This window comes from Prosopis cineraria, unplaced genomic scaffold (assembly GCF_029017545.1).
Source record: "Prosopis cineraria cultivar Desert tree isolate PC_DT_omini unplaced genomic scaffold, ASM2901754v1 PC9, whole genome shotgun sequence".
NCBI classification, from domain to species: Eukaryota; Viridiplantae; Streptophyta; class Magnoliopsida; order Fabales; family Fabaceae; genus Prosopis; species Prosopis cineraria.
The window spans coordinates 27316600-27339830 of NW_026555340.1; the positions used below are offsets into that span (position 1 = coordinate 27316600).

At 32.0% G+C, this 23231-nt stretch overlaps 3 protein-coding genes and 1 long non-coding RNA gene across 6 annotated transcripts; 1 reads left to right on the forward strand and 3 right to left on the reverse strand.

The window, feature by feature from the left end:
* Nucleotides 1-1133: 1133 nt before the first annotated feature.
* Nucleotides 1134-1745, reverse strand: LOC129319218 (uncharacterized). The gene has a single exon (XM_054964216.1). It carries the CDS (start codon nucleotides 1723-1725, stop codon nucleotides 1234-1236), a length of 492 nt encoding a protein of 163 aa, XP_054820191.1. The 5' UTR covers nucleotides 1726-1745; the 3' UTR covers nucleotides 1134-1233.
* Nucleotides 1746-8592: 6847 nt separating this feature from the next.
* On the forward strand, nucleotides 8593-10629 carry LOC129319496 (uncharacterized). The gene is made up of 2 exons (XR_008595508.1): nucleotides 8593-8792; nucleotides 9036-10629. It is a non-coding gene; the product is annotated as an uncharacterized LOC129319496 (long non-coding RNA).
* A 3133-nt stretch (nucleotides 10630-13762) lies between these two features.
* LOC129319932 (tetraspanin-11-like) lies at nucleotides 13763-15255 on the reverse strand. Its single transcript, XM_054965044.1, has 2 exons — nucleotides 14590-15255; nucleotides 13763-14270 (listed from the first exon to the last, which is right to left on the reverse strand). The coding sequence occupies exons 1-2, from the start codon at nucleotides 15088-15090 to the stop codon at nucleotides 13953-13955; spliced, it is 819 nt and encodes a 272-aa protein (XP_054821019.1). The 5' UTR covers nucleotides 15091-15255; the 3' UTR covers nucleotides 13763-13952.
* Nucleotides 15256-16569: 1314 nt separating this feature from the next.
* Nucleotides 16570-20343, reverse strand: LOC129319523 (plant cysteine oxidase 3). Of its 3 annotated transcripts, none has more exons than XM_054964635.1 (5): nucleotides 19982-20343; nucleotides 19086-19237; nucleotides 18287-18449; nucleotides 17283-17483; nucleotides 16570-17056 (listed from the first exon to the last, which is right to left on the reverse strand). In XM_054964635.1, the coding sequence occupies exons 1-5, from the start codon at nucleotides 20187-20189 to the stop codon at nucleotides 16929-16931; spliced, it is 852 nt and encodes a 283-aa protein (XP_054820610.1). In that variant the 5' UTR covers nucleotides 20190-20343; the 3' UTR covers nucleotides 16570-16928. The 3 variants fall into 3 exon arrangements, 2 of the variants coding, with proteins under 2 accessions (XP_054820610.1, XP_054820609.1); XM_054964634.1 differs by having other exon boundaries at nucleotides 19086-19255; XR_008595511.1 differs by having other exon boundaries at nucleotides 16917-17056; nucleotides 17160-17483; nucleotides 19086-19255.
* Nucleotides 20344-23231: the final 2888 nt, after the last annotated feature.

Consider the following 23231-nt stretch of genomic DNA (forward strand, 5'->3'; position numbering starts at 1 on the left):
ATTTACACCTACAACTTCATAATTTACAAATCAAATTTCTTATTTAATTATTGATATAATATAGAGTCTTTACAAAGTTAATTATGTTTCCTTAAGCTATAATTATATGGTAAATTATGAATTTTACATCTCAATTAGATCAATTATAGCCTAAAGTAGACATAATTAACTTCATAAAGACTCCATATTATATAAAATTTTAAATAAAAAATTTAATTTGTAAATCATGAAATAATACTTGTAAATTGTAAAGTTATAATTACAAGTGAAAATCAAATTAATAGGGATAGTATTGTCCTTATATCCTAACTTTCAAATTACAACCAAGTTTCATGAGATTTGGTTATAATTTTTAAATTTTACATAACTTATTTGTAAATAAATCTATTGTACGAGAACTATTCATAATTTTTCCTATCATTTTACATTATCACCATATACTTTCTCGTGTCCTAGTTATAAAATGGTGTTTTAAATTTACATTTGATTCTAAATAAAATATGAAGATATAACAATTAATTTTTTTAATATTACCTATTTTCAACTATACTGAATTGCAATTTTTAATATGTCTTATTGTAATAATTAAATTTAGGAGTGTTTGGTTAAAGGGGAGGAGAGGAATTTTGCTCTCTCCTCTTATTTGACTTGAAAAATTGAAAGGGAATGGAGTAAAGGAAAAATTTCTCCTCCCCTTCCCTCTAATTTGGAGGGATTGAAAGGAAAGGGATAAAATTTGCCACGCCTTAACTAACATACCCTCAATGATGAATTTAAAAGATGTAAATATACTTTTTTAATATCTTAACACTAATGAAATGAGAGTAAAGTTGTCCATAGATAATTATTTTCTCTTCTTTCCTCCTGAATCAAACAAAGTAACATCTAACTCATCCCCTCACCTCCATTAAAATTCCTTCCATCATTTCCCCTCGAACTAGGTGTATACATTTTCCTACAAAATTATTCACATATATGTGTATGTATTAATAAAATTTATTTCATACATTTTATAATTTTATGTTTAAAATAGAAATATAAATGATAAAAAAATTTTTAATTTAATATAATTTTATTTGTGAAAGGTTAAGAGAGAAAATAACAAAGAGGGAATGTTAATATTAGAATAAATATGATTTATGAAACTTTATTTTTATTAAAATATCTTATATTACAGAAACGACATGTCGTAGAGCCAATAAAAAATAATTGTTTTTAGGCCAACATACAGAATTAAACTTGACGGTGAAGGTTTTGTTCAGCAACCTCACTGCCATCTTCAAGTTTACAATCTTCATTAGTGTTGTGTTTAGCAGAAGGCAAGATCTCCGACGACTTATTAACGTTCCCAACTGGAACCAGCGCAGGTATACATCGGCGACGTAAGAGCTTGAGCCAGCCAAAGCAGCCTCTGTTCTCGATGCTCTCTAAAGGGGTCAGAGGCCTAGGGTTCCACTTTCGACCCAAATAGCAGGAAAGAACGGCGAGAACAGTAAGCACAGAAATGACTGCAAGGAAAGGACCGACAGAGCCAGAGGACTTCCAAGCACTAGGGCTCGGTACAGCTTCTGCAGTAGTCATGGTCGGAATCTGAGCCTCTCCTGTACCTGCTTGCTGCTGCTGCTGCTCCGGCTGCAGAATCGAAGACGATGCCGGTGTTGCCATGGCTATAGCTAGATGCAGTGCCTGTGAATGAGTGAAATAACTAGCTTGGAGATGAAGCATATATATAAATAAAGGATCTATCTTTCTTCTTTCTTCTCTGCAAGTTGCTTAACGAGATGCGTGAGAGTGAGAATCAGGGAGAGGTTGGAGAGTGGCATATCAACGTGGAAAGGGAGAAAAAGGGAAGCACGACGAGGGGTTTCGTTCTTTTTATGTGGTTTTTACTTTACAAGTGTTTCGCATGCAAGCCTCCCTCGCGTACTGGCTTATGGCAGAAAGCAGGCTTTTCCACGCTAAATAAATTTTAAAAAGAAGCCTTCTCATAATCTCATTCCTAAAAGTGGGTCTCATCATGCATGTAAACGAGTCTTTGCTTAACTTATGACTTTATTCTCGATTCCTTAATGTGTAAACAACCTTTAACAATTGAACTTAAATCCTTTAATAGAAGTCGTCTCTAAATTTCACTCAACTTGAGAAAACGTGAGCCATTGATAGAATGATGTTACTCCCTCTTTTTTAAATTATAAAATATTTTTTTAAAGAGATTTAGGATCCTAAATTATAAAATATTTTAATTAAAAATAAGATTTATTAATAATAATTTTAAATATTATCCTTCTCATTATATTTTCTCTTTAATTCTTTTAAAAAATTATTAAATTAAGGATATTTTTAAAAATTTATATTTTTATTTAAAAAATTTATAAGGTGTATTTAAGAGTTTTATTAGTATGTGTACTTTTATTTAAAAACATTTTATAATTTAGAATGGAATGATTATATTACATGATGATGCCGCCATGCAATAAATTAAATAATGCTGTGTTTACTCATTTCGAATTACAATATAATGCATCTTTTAAAATTTTTAACTGATAAAAAAATATAAAGTATTGAATAATTTTTATTTTATTTTTTCAACTATGCCCCTATTTTATTTATTATTTTTTTTGAAAAAAATCTTATATTAAAATTTTAATTATTATTATTAAGATTTTTATATAAAATATTTAATGAGAGTATAAATAAAAAGATGATAATATTTTTAAAAAATTAAAATTTTAAATAATATTATTTATAAATTATGAATTAATTAACTATAATTTACATTATAATTCAGAAGAAGCAAGGTCCAAGCCCCTTTCCCCTCCTTTTTTTTTTTTTTTGCCGTAATGTCTTTCAATTTTCCTCCTGTGAGCGTCCAAAAGTTGTGATTTTCTGTGCCGCCGGGTGCATTGCTTTTATCAATGGTCGATAATTAGTTCAACTTCAATTTCATATGAATTTACACTTGAAACTTTCAAAAGATTTAAATCCGTGTGTTTAACCTAACACAGTTAAAAGGTTGTCCTCAAGGTATGCTGTGCAAAGAATTAATTTAAGGGAGAATGATAGATCAAATTAAATTTTAGGTGTCAAACTTCATAAATTTATAAGTTCAATTCTTAATTTTATAATTTAATTGTGATAAATTTGCAACTTTTATTTTAAATTTTAATAAGAAAAATAAATTTATTCATTTTTCAACCATATTAAAATTTGAAAAATAAATTAAAAACTCATTATAACGAAGTTGTAAAATTGAAAGCCATACTTGCAAATTCTTGAAATTTGTACTTGAGACTTAATTTAAATTGATTGATCTCTTTAAAATCTAGATGTTATTCTCCTTAATTTTAACTCTTACTATCCCCACCCCCATTTTTTGGGAATTAAGGGCCTTTTTGAGTGTAAAACTTATTCACTCAACAACATATACCAATATTCTTAATTGAAAGGAGAATTTCAGTTAAAGATTAGAAAAGATACTTAATTATTGGTAGGTCTCAAAAAATCCTAAGACTTTAGTTTAGTCCGGGAAGGGAAAAATAAAAATAATTTCAATATTAAAAATATCAAAATATCATTCACGTGTTATGCAAAATCACTTGTAAATTGTAACATCCGGAGATTTTTAATCATGATTTACTAACCTAATGAGGGTAATTAGTGAGTTAATAAGGTGTGTGACCATAAGGGCTTAACTTGGCATAATTGATGTGATTTTAGCCCTAGAAGTGGATTCGGATTGATGACGGGCCACTCAGGCAAGGAAAGAGGAGAAAAAAGTAAAGAATTGTTTTCTGTGCCACACACCACGGTGCACAGAGACAATTTAAAATGTAATGGGCTCCTCTATGCCATGCATCGCAGCGAAGGGTAGCGTGTGCCTTAACACATGATCAAAAATCAAATATCTCTAATTCATTTTCGTGTGAAAAGAATAGAAGAAGAAAAGGAAGAAAATGAAAAGCTTGATTTGGCTTTACTAAGGCACGACATTGGGTATACTTAAGACTAGATTAAAGCTCTCAAACATCCAAGGTAAGATTATAGTGTCTTCTTCTTCCTTTCTCTCCCTCATTTGTAATGATTTATGGCGGGGTTTGAGTTTGAAGATGGATTTTTGGTCCATAAGAGTATGTATCCAATTTCATTGGTTAAAATAAGTTAAATAAGAGTTGTTTAATATATTGGAACACCACATTGATGATTTTAGAAGTGGTTGGTCCATGGGAGCATTTAATACTCAAAAATTAATATTTATGAGATAGTTGGGAGAGATTAATGTGTAATAATGATGGTTTGAGGTGTTATGAATGATAATGTGCATTAATGAAATCTAATGAACCCATTGGATATGAACGGGTAGTGATTATGAGTTGGTTAAAAGTAGTGTACGTGGAGTTTTATATTGATAAAGTTTCAAGAGCTAGATAGTGATGATATCCTTGTGATTTGGATGTATAGAGGTTTGTTCTAGCACTATTCGAGCTTGTTGAAACTTTAGGAAGTTGATATAATGAGGGGTAAACCTTTAACTTCTCAAAGATTTAAAGTAATTGAGAGAAACTTAATTTTTATAATTAAATGTTAATTGTGTTTGTAAAATATGATTTATGAGTTAAATTGATAATGCATATTGACAAGGTGTTGATTTGTGAAATGGTTTTTTTTTTGAAAAAAAATCGTGATTTTACCACCCTTGATGTTTTGCAAAATTAATTGCGATTTATTACTATAGGTGGAGAAATTGTAGTAAACTATATGTTAAATTATGGAGCATTTGTGTTATATGAGTTCATGTATTGAAAAATGATTGTTAAAATGTATATTATGTATGAAATGTGCATAGCATGATCATTGACAGAAGTTCACGTAGGGAGAGGAGTAGATTGGTTGAAAATCCACGTGGTATTGGCAGTAACCGTTGGAATCGAAAACTAGCCTTGGCACTAATTGTTGGAATCGGGAGGTAGCCATTGTCCTATGGTTATTTTGGGAGTATCCTACTTGTTTTACAAGAAACTCAAACATAAATAGTCTCTACCAGTTCATGAGGAGGCTAGATTATGGGTACGACATCCTATAATTGTTAGTATTAGGAGAAACTAGATTATATAAATGAGTGAGTTCACCCTAGCCAAGTAGCTCCTCACGAGTAAAAGGCTGGGTTAGTCCGTGAAAGACATAGACACGAGATAGCCACTGATTTCGTGTTGTAGATAACAGGAGGATATAAGGTTTGCATATAATCATACATATAAGTTCGACCATATGGTTGTTAGTTTTATGATTTGACATGTGTTGAAGGCGCTTGGTTGTTATTTTTACAACCTTCGGTTATGTTTTTGTGAAATAACATGATATAATGTTTTGTGGCAAGCCTAATCACATGGTTAGTAGTTTTGTGAATCGTGGCCTGGTGTTATGTGATATATGTATTTAATTGTCTAACTATATCTATTTACAATTGATATGCAACTATATGGGTTAAATGAAACTTGGTTACCGAGTGGTTGTACTCATCCCTCAATTCTCAATATTTTTAGGACCTAGCTCATCGGATTTGAGTTTGGAAAAACATACAGAGGCTTAGGATTAGTGGAGTAATCCTCTATATGCCTCTCTTTTACTATTTACATAGATATTTGTTAATGTAATTGCCAACTAGGAGTATTTGATATGATTTATGCATTATTTGCATGATTTTGTGTATGACTAGTGTATTTATGCCCTGAGTTAGTGAGTTTTGGTTATAAACCTGTAAATAGGGCCAAAATACTTGTGCAAGTAGGAACATATATATTTTTGAGAAATTTGGAACTAAATGGTTGATTTTGTGCAACTTTTTCTCCCCCTTTATGTTTTGTGGAAATTGGGGTTGAGTGGTAATTTTGTGAAATAAGCATTTTTGGTTGAGTATAGTGTGTTGCACGAGTCTGCAAGAGTCCATTAAGTGTGGTTGGATGGTTTGCATAAGCTATTGGCACGAGTGGTTGAGTTGAGACACCCCATTTGTGAGATTTTGTAAAGAAAGTAGTCAAAAGGGGTTTTGGTGTCCAACTTTTTATAAAAAAATTGTTTGAATATGAAACCTATACCATTAGCTAGATCTAGAAAAAAGTTCTGTGTAGACATTGAAACCACCTCAATCGGACGTCGGATGAAGAAGTGAGACACGTTAGAAGTCCGCTCCTTATGCCGTCAAATGACAATACTGATTTGTCAAATTTCGTGCAATGTACCGTGGCGCATGGCGTCTCACACTGCAGTACATGGCATAGAGAAGACACATCATGGTGCCGTGACGCATGTTATTTTTTATACTGAATTTGTTTTTGAGTCTTAAAACTATTATTTGGGTCCTAATTGATTTTTAAACTTTTGTTTTATTTTCAAAACTCTGATTTGGAGTCCTTAAATTATGTTTGGGATTTGAATTAACAAAAATTGAGATTCCTTTAAAATAATTTTAAGAAATTTTTTTTAAAACCTTACAATTTGGTAATCCTTGAGGGTAAAACCTTGGATTACCATGATTTGGAGTTAATTATTTTTTAACCTTAGGGAGGTTACATAAATCGCATTTGTTTGTCAAATAATCTGTAACATTAATTGTTAATTTGCTAACTTCACTTATTAATTTACTAACATAGGCTATAAATTATAAGACATGTTAGTAATTTACAATTGATGTGTTAGTAAATTATAAGACCTGCCAGCAATTTATAACTAATATTAGTAAATTAATAAATAAAATTAGTAATTTAACAACTAATGTTATTGTTTATAATTGGACAACTGATGTAAAGTCTTATATAATTATTGACAAGTCAACTCATGTAATTTGCAACTCATGTTAGTAAATTAATAAGTAAAGTAAAAAGATTAACAATTAGTAATTTTACATAATAAATGAAGAATATTGTAGTCTTTTCACCATTGACATGATTTTTACTTTTCTCCTCCTAGATTGAACTGAAGTTTCAGTTTTTTTTTTAAACTCACTACTAATTAAGTTTCTTCCTTGATCCTTAACTAAAATTTTCCTTTAATTGAATATTTACTGGCAAGATCTTTTGCATTAGTATAAGCTCCCTCTCGATCTCTGTTATAGGCATTTTTAACTATTTTATCAAAATTAATAATAGATTGTTAAATCATTAATTTTAGTAAAAAATATAATAAACTTCCAATCTTACCCCTAATAATTTTTTAAAATTTACATTACATTCTCTCTCATAATTAATAATTTAAATAAGAGTCATATTAAAAAATATATAATTGAAAGTTAAAACTCCATCAAATACTTTATAATAATGAAAAAAAATTCTAGAAATACCCTATGATAAGGACCAGAATAGCATAATGTTTGGCTCATGAAATCTAGATCCGGTTTTGTTTTGATATTAATAAATTAATAGATTGATTATGTGTGAAATTTGGTCATTATTACACACTCTCCTGTCCAAAATAATAAGGAAAATCCCATTTAAAGACTATTAATATATACAGAATAAATTATTGTTAAAATAAGAATATGAATTTATTTTTTTTACTGAATGAAATTTATTATTAGTCATTACCTACAAATATGTTTCTTGAGTTGTTCTTGAATATAATTTTTTTAAAATAATATGTAAAACTCATGTATTTTTACTTCTAATTTTTCTCTTTAAACATGGAAAAATATTGAAAAGAAAACTCAATTTTTAAATTTATTAATGAATCTTTTTTTTCCCATATCTTTCGTCTCCTTTCATTTTATCATAATTTTCCATCCACTTTAAAATGTAGTTTACTATATATTTAATAATTTTAAAATTCAAAAAATTTAAATTGAACAACTTTTTTTTTTCTTGATATAGTTTGCCAGGATATTTTTATTTAGTCAGTAACATATGATAAATATCATATAAATAATATCTTAAAATATTAAATTTTATTATATAAAAATATTTTCCTACAAAATAATAAGATTATTATTGCTTATATGAAATTAATAATTTTTTTTCTTCCTCGCACTTTTTCTCACCCAGCCAAAACATAGAGAGAAAAAAATATACTCCTCCACTTTTTTCCTTCTCTCTATTTTTCTTTATGAGCCAAGCATAATATTAGCTTCAAGTTATAATAAGCGAGAAGAATATTATAAATTTACAACTATAAGAACCTATGTTAACAAATACAAAAAATAGAATGAAAAAGAATTTTTTTTAAAAAAATATCATGTTACTTACATTTTGAATTAAGATTAGTTAATAAAAAATTTTCTGTTTTGGACAGGAATGAGTACCTTTTATGATCAAAGAAGATCTAAAGTTTTTAAAAAAATTTCTTACAATTTTTAAAATTTAAATTTTTCCATGAATATTTATACTTTTCATGTCATTTTTTAACTTTTATTAAAATTTTATAATGATAGTCTTGGGAGAAAAAAAAAAGAAAAAAATACTTATCCGCAAGGGGACCCAAAACAAGACTTCGTGACTGCAAAGTTATCCACAATGCACTTCAATTTTTGTGGTTTTCCAACAATAAAAGCATCATTTGTCTTTTGAAAGCAGGGGCTAAATGGTAACTTCAAGTCCAGATAAAAACAAAACGAGATCCCGAATGCATTTCCCTTGAAAAGTCCCAGCGCGTCTGTGAGTGACTCGCATCGAGAGTGCCGCATAGAGAGAGGAAAAAAAAAACGATCCAAAGCGAAGAAACGGCAATGGTGAATGGTGATTGACTGTTCTCTTCTGATTCATGATCATGTTCTCAGTCCTTCTTCATGAGAAGAAGTGATAGCTTAGGTCCTTCTTTGAACCCTTGTGTTACATAATTCCTTTTTATGTATGTCGAGATCTGTGTCTCTGTTGTAAAATTCGTTGATCCACTATGTTTGATTTTTGTTTATTATCGCGAGTTCGTGTTTTGTCCGTAAGAACGTGCTGGATCTTGGAGTTTTTCTATTGTCTCGCTGTTTTTGTCTGTGTGTTTGGCATTTTCTCGTCCAAATCCTCTCAATTTCTTTTCTTAATATTGCATTTTTTCAGCGAAACTATATGGAGCTGGGGTGAAGACACTGGATGCAGCGGTTCATCGATCTCTTCCTGATTTTTTGTGTGGGAAAACACAAAGCATGAATTGGTCGATAAACCTCTGCATCCAATGCTTACTTGGTCTCTTTCAGTATTTTCGGTGCCATCAGTTTGGTCGCCTTGCCGAGCTTAGTTTTCTTGCTTTTATCTCCGTTTCAGCAGTTTCAAGTTGTTTCTTGTCGAGAAATTCTTATTATTTTCTTGGAACTTATTGCTTGATTTCCAATAACATTGCTGTATGGCCTTTTAATGATCGATTCGCCAGTTGCTGTCCTGTCGATTACCGTTTAAAAATTTACATGTTTCAGCTTCCAGCTTGCATATGTCATCATGCATTATAATATCATTCATGGCTGATTTTCATTGTAGGAGATATGCATGATCTGTAACTATAGGTTAGATGAACTGACCTCCCCCGATGTTGCCGATAGTACTGCGGCTGCCGACATTCCCATTTTGTGATGCTCTTAGGCTGGCAAACTAGATCTTATATTAAGTGGGGTAGTTCATGATCTATCGCATTTATCCTGTTAAGTTTTGAGAGAATATTCTTAGGCGGATTTCTACTTTAATTTTACTTTCGGTGTTCATGTCCTTCACTCTCCTGCTCTCAAGCCTCTCAGCAAGAAAATAGCATTCTCGCAGCTCACTTTTTATCATCTATATAGCCCCATTGGAACATTGCTGAGATGGTAAAGCCTCTTACCAATTGATAAGAAGTTTTCAATTGGTGGGTTAATCAAGAACGGCTAGTACATCCCTTTTTAATCTATTTCTTACAAGTATATGTGAATTTAGGGTAATCGTGTTTAATTGTGTTCTTACCTGTCTGAAGCACCATTTTGATGATTTTTTTTGTTCTTGAAATTGTCCCGCTTTCATTTCCCCCCTGTTCAAGTGTAAAATATAAAATATCAGTCTTTATTCGAGCTTCGAGGCATCGTTGGTTGCAGATCAGGCATACTTAATATGTTTCATATCATATTGGTGCCGCCTCTTTTTATGTGGTGCATGTTTCATGCAGAGACTTTTTCATTTTTTGATTAATTGCCCCAAATGCTGGTTTGAAATGTGATGTAATCAACCAGAAAGTTTATCTCCATTCAGTTATGAAATTTGGAGCTCCTTATTGGATTGTAGAGCTTTCTTAACATGGTCATGGAGCCATGGGTGTGAAATGCTAATTGCCATCGGCAAGTCATTTTCTTCATTTCTTAAGCATATATAGATGGTTTGAAGGTCCCTGCTTGTTGCTTTCTTGTAAAGGAAAAGGTATCTTTGGAAAGCAGGATTTCCTCCAAGGGGTAGGTCAGGTGTAGGCCGGGCCTACCGAACAATATTAAACATTACGACTGAGAAGGAAGGCTACAGTGGATGGAGTACAACTTGCTGGGGAATCTTGTTGCTAATGATGTTTACGGGAATCTGGATCAAATTCTCCTGAGTTAATCATATCTAATCCTACTAAGGCTCGGTTTGGATCAGTTGTTGCGTGGAATTAATAGAACTCATTGAAGAACTTATAAACTGTTCGTATTTTGGTAATCAATCTAGATTTTTCTAACTTAATAGATAATAAGGGAGAAACTTTAGGGAATGCAAATTAGTTATCTTATAAAAGTAAAGTTTTTTTTGTCATATTTTTAAGTCATATGATTAACTTTTTATTCTAAATTTTTCTTTTAACCTTTTATTAAAGTATGTATATTTAATAAAGATAATAATATAAATTTATTAAAACTTTTGGTAAAGTTAATGATTTTAAATTTTTTTAATTTCAATAAAACAAGTTTAAAAGTGATTTGTAAATAAATTCAACAGAGCATGTGAATTCTCTGTCCAAACAAAGTCTAAAATATAGGTGGTTTCTGTCGTCATGAAGTAAATAAAGTCCAGTCCCAATTTAGATTCGGGAAACAATCAAGTCTATGTATAGTAAGTAACTGGTTGAAGCTGAGGATATCCTATCGGTAGATTACTATATTCCTTGTTCCCGATTGATCACTCATTCAGTTACTATCTCACACTATTGGCCGTTTTGCTTTTTACATTATTCGGCTATTCCCCGCCAGTCATTTGAATAGTTTACATATTTTGCCCAATTTAAATTTAAAAATATAATTTGAAATTCCACTATTTTGAAATTAAAAATAATAATAATAATAACAATAGAATACGGTGCCAAAAAAACTGTTAATAAAATATTGTGTATTTAAGTTAAAGGAGTTCGCAATGAGCTGACTCAATGGCTAAGTTATTGGATACACTTATGCCTTGATTATGTCATTATGTATAAACTATAAAGTGTATGTCAGTTATGTTGTGGCGGCAATGGTGCATCGCGGCTGCCTAAGAAAAATGCGTACTACAAGGCGTTAATGTTTAAGACGGGGGAACGAAGATGTAATGTAAATCATGCATAGTGATATTCGAAGCCAAATGTTCAATCGCTGTATGAACGAAGCTAATTCGCAGATTATCTTTCGTGTCAAGTTTAGTGGGAATCAAATTAAAGCAGATATGATGAAAAAAAGCTGAAAGTTCTTTGGATTGAGACGCTCTTGACCTCATATTTTGTATCATATATCAATATCATAATGCATCGGTGTGTGGTTGAAGACCTACTTTGCTTTTGTTACAGTTCTTTCTCTTTCTCTTTTTCGTTTTTGCCGTTTTTCTTTGATTAATTATTTTTATAAAATTGAAACTATATGTCAATTTCGTGGAGTTTGAAATAAATCACACGGTTTATAATTTATAAATAATAAGTTATGAGTTTATCCATTAATTTTATACAATCGATATATTGATGACAAGTTTGAAATTTTAAATTTCTTTCACCTATAAATCTGAATTTCCTACTTTTTAAAAAATTACTAGGGAGAAATTGTATATTGCTAGAAGATGAATGAGTTGCCAATGAAAGTGAGTTTAGTTGGCAAGGATAGAAGTTCAGAAGAATATGATTGTTATATTGATCTGACAAGTTTTCCAAACCTAATTCACTTAATTATTTTAATTCAATGTAAACAGATCTTGTTCGAGTAAAAACACGAGAGCATAGAGTGAAAAGCTTTGCTAGCATTCCCCCGAACTCCAATAGATGAGCTTATTATATAATTTATGGAAATAGATTCTTTAAACTTAAAAATCCGTCAATTTCATGAAATTTGTTCTTTTAAAAAAGAGAAAGACTTTATGTTCTTTTTTAAAAAGTAATAAAATGGAAAAATATATATATATATATATATATAACTTAATTTGCTTTCATAATTTATACATGATGGTGAATTCTTCCACTTCTGTACCATGGGGATCAAGAAATTTTCTGCTGCAACAATATGCTGGACATGAGAGAGGGGAAGAATCAATAGAAGCTGCACTTGAAAAAATATTAATGGCAAGTTTAGACAAAGGAAGAAAACAAAAATTAATTTAAAAAGCCGGTTAAAGAAGAAGGTGGAAAAGTCTCCACCTTGGGTTCAGAACTTTCTCAGCTATGTTGAACTTCCAAAACCGATGTTATCCTCAGAAGATTGTTTCTCTTCGCCTTCAAGGGGGTTTGGAGTAAATTCTGCTGAAAGTGAACTGCGCTTCAGGTTCGTTTTCACCTCCTATAAATGTCTTTCAGAAAGTTGTGTCGTTGTATGCATTTTTCCCCTCAAACATTGCCATTTCAGTGGATGCTTTCTTGTGGATACTTGGTCTAAAGTTTTGTACTATGTATTGTTGTACGCTCACTCACATTCATTTGACAATTCTGATCCTTAGCCCTGGTAGCAATCTCTTCGGCTGCTTGCGTAGATTTTCTAAACGAAAACATGAAGAGCTTGGCTACAGGATAAGTTACAAGGGAATTAATTAGACAACTTGCATCAACATGTATTTTTCCTTCTTTCTTTGTTCACTTTCTGCATTGTTTAATCTCTCACTTATAGGTTTGCAGCACTTTCTGCATCTACGTACTACATGGGTAGTTTATCTCTTCTTGTTCCTCGCTTGTACTTTCTTCAGGTGAAGTGATAACAATTCTTTGTCATCCAGCATAGGCTGATAGCCCAACAAATCTGGTTTTTGAATGAGCATAGCAATCCCTGCCGCGCATACTATGAAATATGAGTATTACTTTAACTTGACATATAAAGTAGAATATGTACCTATGTTATCAATCTCTTCCCTAAACTTCTTGATGCAGTACGTAAGTCATCTCTGTTTTATAGACTAGTTTGCAGTACTAATTTTTGTCATGAGCTGATCTCTCCAACTAATTACTGTAATCATTCGCCTCTCAGTAGATGAGCAGACGTAATCTATAAGATGACATTTCATTTCTTCACAAGGAATTCTTTGATTTACTCGATCTTCTCCATCGGGTTTCCCCTATTGATTCCTCTTCTGATCAGGTTCTCAGCTTCATCAATTCACTATGAACCACTATGCTGTGGACACCCTCATGGCACGTACAAAAGCCCTCTAGAATTCCGCGTAATTCAGCTTTGCGGGCAGTCAATATTCCACTACCACAGCAAACTTTTTTCCTCTTCAAAAATATTTTCATTGCAATAGAATTTCCAGAGGTTTGGGTGGGAAGTCATATTAAAAACCATAATTATCACATTGAAGTTACCCCAATATGAGGTCAAGTAACAAAAACAAAAACAAAAGAAAAAGTAATCTCAAGGTTCCATGAAAGATCAGATGAATTGCAGGTCAAAATTTGTTCATCAGAACAAAATGTGAGCAAATGTAGAAAGCCGACCCATATGTACCTCCTCGAAACGCAAAGCCTATGGATATTAGGACAACAAGACTGACCTTGCTTCACTGGTATCATTTAAAAAGAAGATACATGTATCTATGAATCACCAAGGGTTACGTGCTGTTTGTGTGGTGCTTATTTGGGCAGGAATCTGATCGATTGTTCCAGACGGCATAGCAGCTTAAGATGTACAAGATGGTGAAGTAAATGATCACCATCGTGGTGAAGATTGTTAGACGCCGCCAGTGCAGCTTTGTGTCGGCCAACACTCCTCCCTTGCACGAATTGCAATCGTAACACAGCTTGTCCTGGCTATTGCTCCATCTCTTGCAATCACTATCCCTCTCTACTGGTCCTGTCTTGGGCTCTACCCAGAAGGTCACGTTCTCCATTGTGAATCCACAGTACACTGGCGGCTTACAGCACCCGGACTGCTCATACCCACACTCAACATTATCACTGCATATTCTTTTTAATTTCCGCATATATATGACTGAGCGGAGGTTTTAATTTGTTGGTGGTCTTCATACTTCTCATGAATACTCAAATGCAGAATAAAGTGTCTGTTTAGATATTAAAATCTTTGCAAAACAGAGAGCTGCATTCATAACCCTACCATCTAGGCCTTCTTTCTGATGAAACCAGCAAAATTGAGGTTTTTTTTTTTCTGAAATTAAAATAGTACGTGTAAAAATGTATTGGGTCATTCATAGACACAATTTTAATTGAGGAGGAACAACGAAGCCTAACCTGGGTGACAGACAAGTGCCTGAAAATCAGATATTCGTTGTCCTGATCACCGTCAACGGCGAGGTTCCGGCACACATGAGCATCGATTAAACAACTCTTGATCTCTTTCCAATGCTGATAGTCATCAATCACGTAACGCTGCAACCAATGCTGGAAATCAGCGACCTTAAACTGTTCCCATATCCGCTGCCCTAACTTCGAGTGTGTCCCGAACAACGCGAAGACGGTCCATAATATGAGAGCCAATATTAGGAGGAACGTCACAAACAAGAAGACTGACATAACCCCATTGACGCGGCCAAACGAGGCCACGATTCCAAGCGTCGAAAGTAGCGCTAACAAGAGGCCGCCGATCAATAAAGGATTCCGGAGAACTTTCTGGCAGTCGGTAGCGTGAGCGCCGCGGATGATAATGTAAATCGAGCCACCGACTGCGGCAAGACCCAAGAGCAATGTCAAAACGTTGAGGACACCGACCACGACATTGCTTCTGTGGACCATCGCAGTTCCCGACAGCGCCAACGGCGGAAGCCAACGAAGAACACGAAGGGAATGGTTAGAAAGTTATAATGGATTTATTAATATTAATTGTAATTGCAATACCGATTGGATTTCCATTATCGGGAAGATAATCATAGCCAGCGAAGTGGAGAACAAGGCGATCTGGAAATTGTAACTACCTCTCAGGCGGGAAACGGTTTTGATCGTCACTCCTTTTTTTTTTTTTTTTTGGGGGGGGGGGGGTAAACGACCGTCACTCTTTTTTTAATCTTAAAATAGTACCGACTGTTGATTAACTTATTTATTTGGAAAAATTATTTTTGTAGGGTGAAATTTATACCCAGCACTATTTGGATATATCTATCTATCAAATTTCGCAATACATTGATCATTATTGCTTTAGTTAACTTACCCAAAAAAAAAATTGTTTTACTCGTTAAGATAGCCCTAATAATTAATTATTGAAATCAGATGGTAAGAGGATCGATTGTAATTAATAAAAAGTAAATTTGAAAAGAATACAGCATTTTTAAAATATAAAAAAAAATTCATCTAGGGCTATTAATGATAATAGAATCTATATTGTAGGATATATCAAAAAAGCATATATAAACACATATATAAAAGAAAAAACTTATACCCTTAACTTATATATTTAATATATTTATATTTAATAAATTATGAGAAATAAATTTTAATATGTTAATAAAATTAATAAAAAGAATTTATTATTGAATAAATAATTTATAAAAAATTCACATATCTTGATTGAATTGGATATAGATATAATAAATATGTAAAGTTAAGTATATAAATTTTTTACTGTATAAAATAGACAATAGAATACTAATATGCACTTGTTCGAATAAAGTGATGTTTCTATCGCTTCTTGTTGGGGTTATTTGGGGAGGATTTGTATTCGACAAAAGTAAAAGACAGAGTCCAATTTTTGGAAGAACAAAAATAGCAGTCAGCGATAGGATTTAAATCCTCAGAAAAATTTTTACATAATCAGTGGATATAATATTAAATATTAATGATGACGATGATGATATTTTAATTTTAATTAAACCGAGATACTACTTTATTATATTTTCTTGATAATGATTATGAAAAATAAGTACTTAAATGTATTTTATTATTAATATTAATAGATTATTAATAATATTCAAAACTAATAATTCTAATATGTTTCATAATATGGACATTTTAGTCATCTCAACTTTTCACTTTTCTCCTTGCCACTCCATATTTTTATCCAACCAAACATAGGAAAATTATAACTAAGTCTGGATAAAAAAATTAATTACTAACATGTTCCCTTAAATTTGACTTATTAATAATAGGTCTCCTGAGTACTTGCCCAAAAATGCGGATAAGGTGTAAATTTGTAAGTTTGGCTCGTAATTTCTGTAAGTTTCTCAAGCAGGCCTAGGTAAAATAGAGGAGCAAGAAAGTAGTAGAAGCATACAAGGAACAAAGGGGTAAACAAACAACGTTTTGAGAACCCAGTAGCATAGGACGAGTGAAGATAAAATCCAGTTATCTCTATAGCCATAACCTCTGACTCTAAATATTTACAGGAGTCATGACTCTCAGGATAAAAAGATGATTCATCCAGAAAAGAAAGGATAAATAGGGGCATTACAGATCCTGAATCAAGACTTTGCTCCAACTATGTATACACGAAAAGTAGTCCACTAGAAAATGCCCCGCATGATCACTGTAAATCCCCTAGTTACGCCTCCAGGAGCAAAATGCTGGCAAATGTTTTCCAGCATTCATAATGATCCATCCCACAGGAAACAAACAGTCAATTTCCCAGTCTGCAAACAGAGCTAGGTCTGAATAGCCGGACCAGAATATACCCCCTGCCGCATATAAAGATCACTAGGCGTTTCAATCTCAGCAAGCCAAGCATATTCCTCCTCTTTGCCATCGCATAATTTAGGTCCATTTCCTGTTGCTGTAGTGCAGTGACAAAAAGAAAACTTTTAAGATATGGATCTGATATCTGATTCCACATTAATATATGAGTTCTATGAGAATTTTGAGCAGCATTGGCGTACTTTAGAATGGGAAATGTAATTGAACTAAAGCAGTCCTCGTTCATATCTTGAGGTTCAATCAAAAGTATCCCTATATGCATATGATCCATGGAATATAAGCAATGTTTGTTAGCAGTTAATTACCAAATGCTGAATAAGGATAATCATGATAGTAAGTGCACTTCCTTCCTGCATCTTCTCTGTAAGGAGGTGAGAGAATGTCTAGCACAGCACAGGGGGTCACTGCAGTGAAACAGTGCAGATTACCCCCTTTCTTTGGATATAGAACTGATGTCTCACACGGTGCAGTCAAAACTTTATCAACTGCCAACTTTGCCAGTCTTACTACAAGGGAGAAAAAAAAACCAAAAATAATAAATTATTGGAACAATTAAAAAGTAACTGATAAAGAAGGGAAGGAAGTATAAGCCAAGAAACAAGGTGATGATTTCCAAATTGCATGATGTCCAAAAAAAGTTCCCGAATACCATATTCTATATATGATCCAATAAATTGGGTGCTTGAAATTCGAGAAAGTTAATGAGTAACATGCATGGAGCATGGTCATATAACCTGGGTCCTCAGCAATAACACAAATAGCATTCAAAGTTATTACAGACCAAACGTAATAGCATAAGGAAATCATTGATGACTCGTGAGTTACAAGCAACTGCTCATCTGATGCCGATTCTAACCATTTACTAAGTTTTTATTGGCCATGCCATTTTCTAAGATCAACAGAGAGATGATAAGCTTTGCAAACCTAGCAAAGGTACTGAGGTTTGAAGTTTGACATCATAAACAGAACAAATGAACCAAAAACAAAGCTAGAACGCATGAAAAAAATATGCTGAATTGAGGAAGACAAACCATAGTCTGATAGAATTCAGTGGATTTAAGATAACTATATGAGCATTAGACATTAGATATAAGATATTAAGGCTGGCTATTCACAAGAGTCATCATCATCAGATCACAATTGATCATTGTGGCATCCGTGTGCTCATGATTCCCAACCAGGAGATGTGATTTGAGAAGTCTATGAAAATAGATTGAAGACACACTCTGGGAGGACAAGGTCTTCAAGGAGGAACTAAACAAAGGGAGTAATCTCATGATTTGAAAAAAGACATAAAATTAAGTCATACCTGGAGCACATCCAGGTTCCTTGTTTTCAGCAATGCAGGCAGGCTCGATCCAGTCATAAGCTTTCACATGCAAAGAACCATAGAGAAGTTTGCTAAATACAGTCATCCCAGGATGGTCGTGGAGTGGAATAACTGAAGAAGTAGGAAAGCAGAATATACACATCTGCAACAAAAGATTTTTTTTTTTTTTATTCTGAAGAGTAAATCTCATTTCAAAGCCGTTGGAAAATCACAAGAAAATCATTATCATTGAATTTTAGATACAGACATCATGATCAACCTGACTGCAAGAAAAGAAAGAACATTTTAGCTATATCTGAATTCTGAATCATACAGGCACCAATAATCAGATATTTTTGGTAATTAAATTCAAAAGAACTTTTGTTTCTTTAGGAGATAGATAAAAACAAACAACATACAAACACAAAAAGGCATAGAGTACAGAAATGAAAACTTGCACGAGCAGCAGGATAAATTATTGCCCACGTTACGCTAGTTCTATTTAACTATTTTTTCTTTCAATTAAGAGTAACATTTACAAGTTGACAGCATAGACTGAAAGGAGACAAGCAGAGTAGTATATGTACTGCTTGAAAAGGGCTAGAGTAAATGTCAGCTTAAGTTTAATAAACCAATGTACAAGCTGAATCTGACTGAAAGTCACAGACTGGAGATGAACATAAAATCGCAAGCCAGATCATTGGCCAATTACTTGTGAGTCTAGAGGTATGACAAACTAGTTCTGTAAATAATTGAGTACATGTCTCATTGACCTTGATGCTAAAATGGTAAAGCTCACCATAAAACTGTCACATTCATGAATATCCACATATGTTATTGGTTGAGCCCATCGAGCTACCCTATTCAGTTGGCTAATTCCAAAGAATCCATGGCCTCGATCATCATCTGTGGTTTCCTCTTTAAGCCCAACATCAGCTGGTTGAACAGTGTCTGCAAAGTCACAAATTGCTAACAGCACATGAAACATCCACTAAACAAAGCATTCTGACCATAGTACATTTCCAAACTCTTAAGACCATAAAGTTATCTCTATTTTGACGTAAAGAGTATGGGAAGATTATTCACTCAAAGCTGAAGCCAGGGAAGTTTGGTACATACAATGGGAAAGAAAAAATGGAATTAAAAAAAAAAGTGTGCATGAGAAATGATTCTCATGGCCAATCATACCTTAAAAAGAATTATGAAAAAAAAAACACTATTGAATAATGATAACAAATACCTATTATATATTACATACCCCCCCCCCAAAAAAAAATCATGTTCTTGAATTTCCCAGAACCAGGCAGTGACACGCTACCCATGAAAACCAGTTTACACAGTTCCATGTATGCACAAGTTTTGAAGTTCTAGTATCTTTCTCAATCGGTATTAGAGAGTTATTCCTCACAATTTCTACAGACGAACGGAAATACATTCCCACCTTCAAATTAGAGTCGAAATCTAAAGCATTGCAAATGAAGTCCAGTCTAATCTGAAAAATGAAATCCAACATTTTACTTCAACCACAAGGGGCAGACCCATAACAACATTGGCAACAGTCGCTACTTACAGCAGTAGCTACGAGCACTTTTTGTGTGGGTTACCCATAAGCACAGTTTTACGAACCAGTAATTATTAGCCTAAGAGAATGACGATTGATACACACATACACATCTAAACTTTAATAAGAAATACCAAGAATTGAAGAGAGCTTCTGTAAGGCTAGAGAAGAACGAAGGGGAGTTCCCGAAGCAGTGAAGATCTTGTTGCAGTGGTCGTACAAAAGCTGGACCTTGGAGCGTTGCTGCTTCATGCTAAAGTATCTTCGGAAGGAAGCGAAGACCATGTCCACCTTATCAGATAATTTTTGTAATTTTTTAAGCATTTTTATTTTAATGGTCATCCAGAACCAGAAGTAAACCGATGCGGGAACAAAGCATTGCAAAATGCAAATTTTCAGGAAAACTTGCTGACTTTTCCAGTTCCTCCCATAAATTTCTCTTCATGGTAGATCTGAAGGAATAGAGCTCATTGTTCAACCCTACCCGGCGACTCATTATTACATGGTCATCGTTGCTACTTACTAGAGTTTTGTTTCTGTTTTTTTTTTTTTTTTTTAGCAAAAGTTTAAGGTTTAATAAATTTTCACTCATTTGTCCTAAATTTTTTCTCATCCCTCGAAATATTCAGTGACATTTACATATTTAATCAAAGGTTAAAATATATTTGTATCTTTTAAGTAAATTTAATTTTCATTTTGTCTGTTTAAAAATTTTATTTTGATCAAACACTTATCATCTGCTTCATCTATTAAAAAAATATAAAATATATTTAATCTTTTAAGATATAATTAATAAATTTTTAAATAACATTTTTAATTAAAGTATATAAGTAATAGAGTATTTTTAATTAAATTATTCTATTAAATAAAAATAAATAAAAAAAGAATATGCAATTTAAAAGATAATACACTAATTAATTCAAGATTTGATTCAATTAAAAATAATCGATAATATTTAAGGGAGGGAGTATATAACAAGTATGATAACAAAGTAGACTGATTCCCGTGCGTTGCACGGATTTCCATGAGGCAATTGAATAAATTATTTTGCAAAAAATCAAATATATCTATTTTGCAACAAATTATTAGAATTAAATTGTAATTAAAATTTTATTAAAAGATCAAGTATGTAATGTATGAATGTCTATTTTGGTAGACAAATGAATACTTTTCTAGTTAAATCCAGTGTGTTTGGACACTGCAATTAATCGTTTTTTTGAGCCCAAAAATCAATTAAAAAAGAATTTACCCAAACAGTTAAGTGCCTGTTTGGATAAGGAGAAAACGCGCGTTTTGGATCCAAAATCGATTTTTTCTGTCAATCTATCCAAACAGTTGAAAATGATCAAAAATCGATTATGGGCCAAAACGCGCGTTTTTCTCGAAACTTCCTTCGTCCGCTTTCTACCAAAAGTTTGTCAAAAACGTTGGGGAAAATTACAAAAACAGTCCCAAAAAAAAATTACAAAGAAAGCACATAATTTAATAAAAATAAAATTAAACTCTCTTCTTTTTTTTCCTTAATAAAATTTAAACTTTATATATTTAAAAAATTAATATTTGATATTTAAAAATTAAATTATATAGTTAAAAATTAATTTTGATTAAATTATCCAAATATTTTAATTCTGTTAAAATCAATTTTAAAAAAACAGTATCTAAACAAATTACGTTATAACATAATCAATTATGATTAAAATCTACCACTTAATCAATTATTTTCATAATCTATTATACCCAACTGAAATCCAAACAGACCCTAAGTTTTTGCGGTAATTGATTATTGAGGTAATTAATCAATTTTATTACAAGCTGAGGGAGATTGCTTCTCATGGCTGCTGCTGACTGCTAGGGTTGTATAAAGGATTAGACGATATTGCACTTCAGCTTAACTCAAAGTTTGATCTCTTTTATAAAAAAGATTGGGTTAGACAACAATAATCCGATCTTATCTATTAATAATTTGAATATTAACAAGACATAACTTAATTTATAGAATTGGGGGACTGATAGAGTTGGGAATATAGGTCGGAGTTAAAGGATTGGACTTGGAGGCCTAGTTTAAATAAGGATTCGGGCTTTAAAGATTATTTTTTTAAAGTAATTGGGTTTGAAAACCTGACCCTAATAAACCCTATCCTGGCCCTGATATACCCTGTGAAAAAGGACTTGAGATCGAGCAACCCTTCAAGCCCAATTATCTTACACACACACACACACACACACACACAACAAACATTTAATTGACAATAACACAATTTAGTTAATATTTATTACAAGTGATGAAAAAAAAGTTGTAAAGATAATTGATATTGAATCTCTTCCTCCATCTTTAATAATTAGATCTATATCTAAGGGATCTAATATTTTATTTTTACATGATGATGGGAAGAATTTACATTTACATTGATAAAGATTTTAATTTTCATCTTAAATTTTAAATTTTAAATTTTTATCAAATTTTATGCTGAATTTTATATGAAACGTTAATTTGTTTCATATTGATTTTTAGAATATTCTATTTAAATTAAAATGTTGAAATTTTTTTTAAAAAAGAGGGTTTAAGGGCTCAACCCTGAGCCCTTTAAATAAGAATCGGATTTAAAATCAGGTCTAATTTTTTGTAAAGCTTTAGAGCCTGAGCTCTTAAGAGTCGGGCCTATAAGGGCTAGGCCCTAAAGAACCAAACCCTCCCTGATTTTCACCTCTAGAAATTAATCCTATTAGTTCAATACTCACTTAGTTTTTTTTTTCCTCTATGAGAAACAATAATTCATTTCAACCAAATAAACTCAATTAAGATAATAAAAATACCTATAATAATAATAAATTCATAATAATTTTTAACAACGAAAAAAATATTTTTGTTATAGTTCAAATTATTTAAATTTATAACTTTAACAAAAATAACACTCAATAAACTTCAATAACACTATATTACAACAATAATTTAGAAACAAACTCAAAATCTTTATACAATCATCTCTTTAACGTCAATTGCATTTGAAACATTTGTCAAAAATAAATTAATTATAATTATGTTAAATAAATTAATAAGATCGAATTGAATCAAGTAATTTAGATGTCTAATCTCCTATTTAATTTAACTTAAAAAAATAATATAATCTTTTCAATTTTTTTAATCTTAAAAGATCAATATTTATACAAATCAAATAGAATTGAATCATTTTGAATTAAATTGAATCAGACAGTATGAAGGGATTTTTACACAGCCCTGCTGTCTGCTGAGCATGTACATATTCTACCTAAGGCAACCTATGTGCTTACTGTTGTAGTCGTGCTTGTTTTGGTCCTTAGCTGATCATTTGAGATGGAAAGTAAAATTTCATTTTTGACTTGCTTGACTATGTTGACATGTACCAC

Coding starts and splice junctions, on each gene's coding strand:
- LOC129319218 (XM_054964216.1), bottom strand. CDS start 1,725: ATGCTTCATCTCCAAGCTAGTTATTTCACTCATTCACAGGCACTGCAT.
- LOC129319932 (XM_054965044.1), bottom strand. CDS start 15,090: ATGGTCCACAGAAGCAATGTCGTGGTCGGTGTCCTCAACGTTTTGACA. Junction 14,271..14,589: donor GGCACTTGTCTGTCACCCAG/GTTAGGCTTCGT, acceptor GGGTATGAGCAG/TCCGGGTGCTGTAAGCCGCC.
- LOC129319523 (XM_054964634.1), bottom strand. CDS start 20,189: ATGACCATTAAAATAAAAATGCTTAAAAAATTACAAAAATTATCTGAT. Junction 19,256..19,981: donor GAAGCTCTCTTCAATTCTTG/GTATTTCTTATT, acceptor ATGTGCTGTTAG/CAATTTGTGACTTTGCAGAC. Junction 17,484..18,286: donor GGAACCTGGATGTGCTCCAG/GTATGACTTAAT, acceptor TCTCCCTTGTAG/TAAGACTGGCAAAGTTGGCA.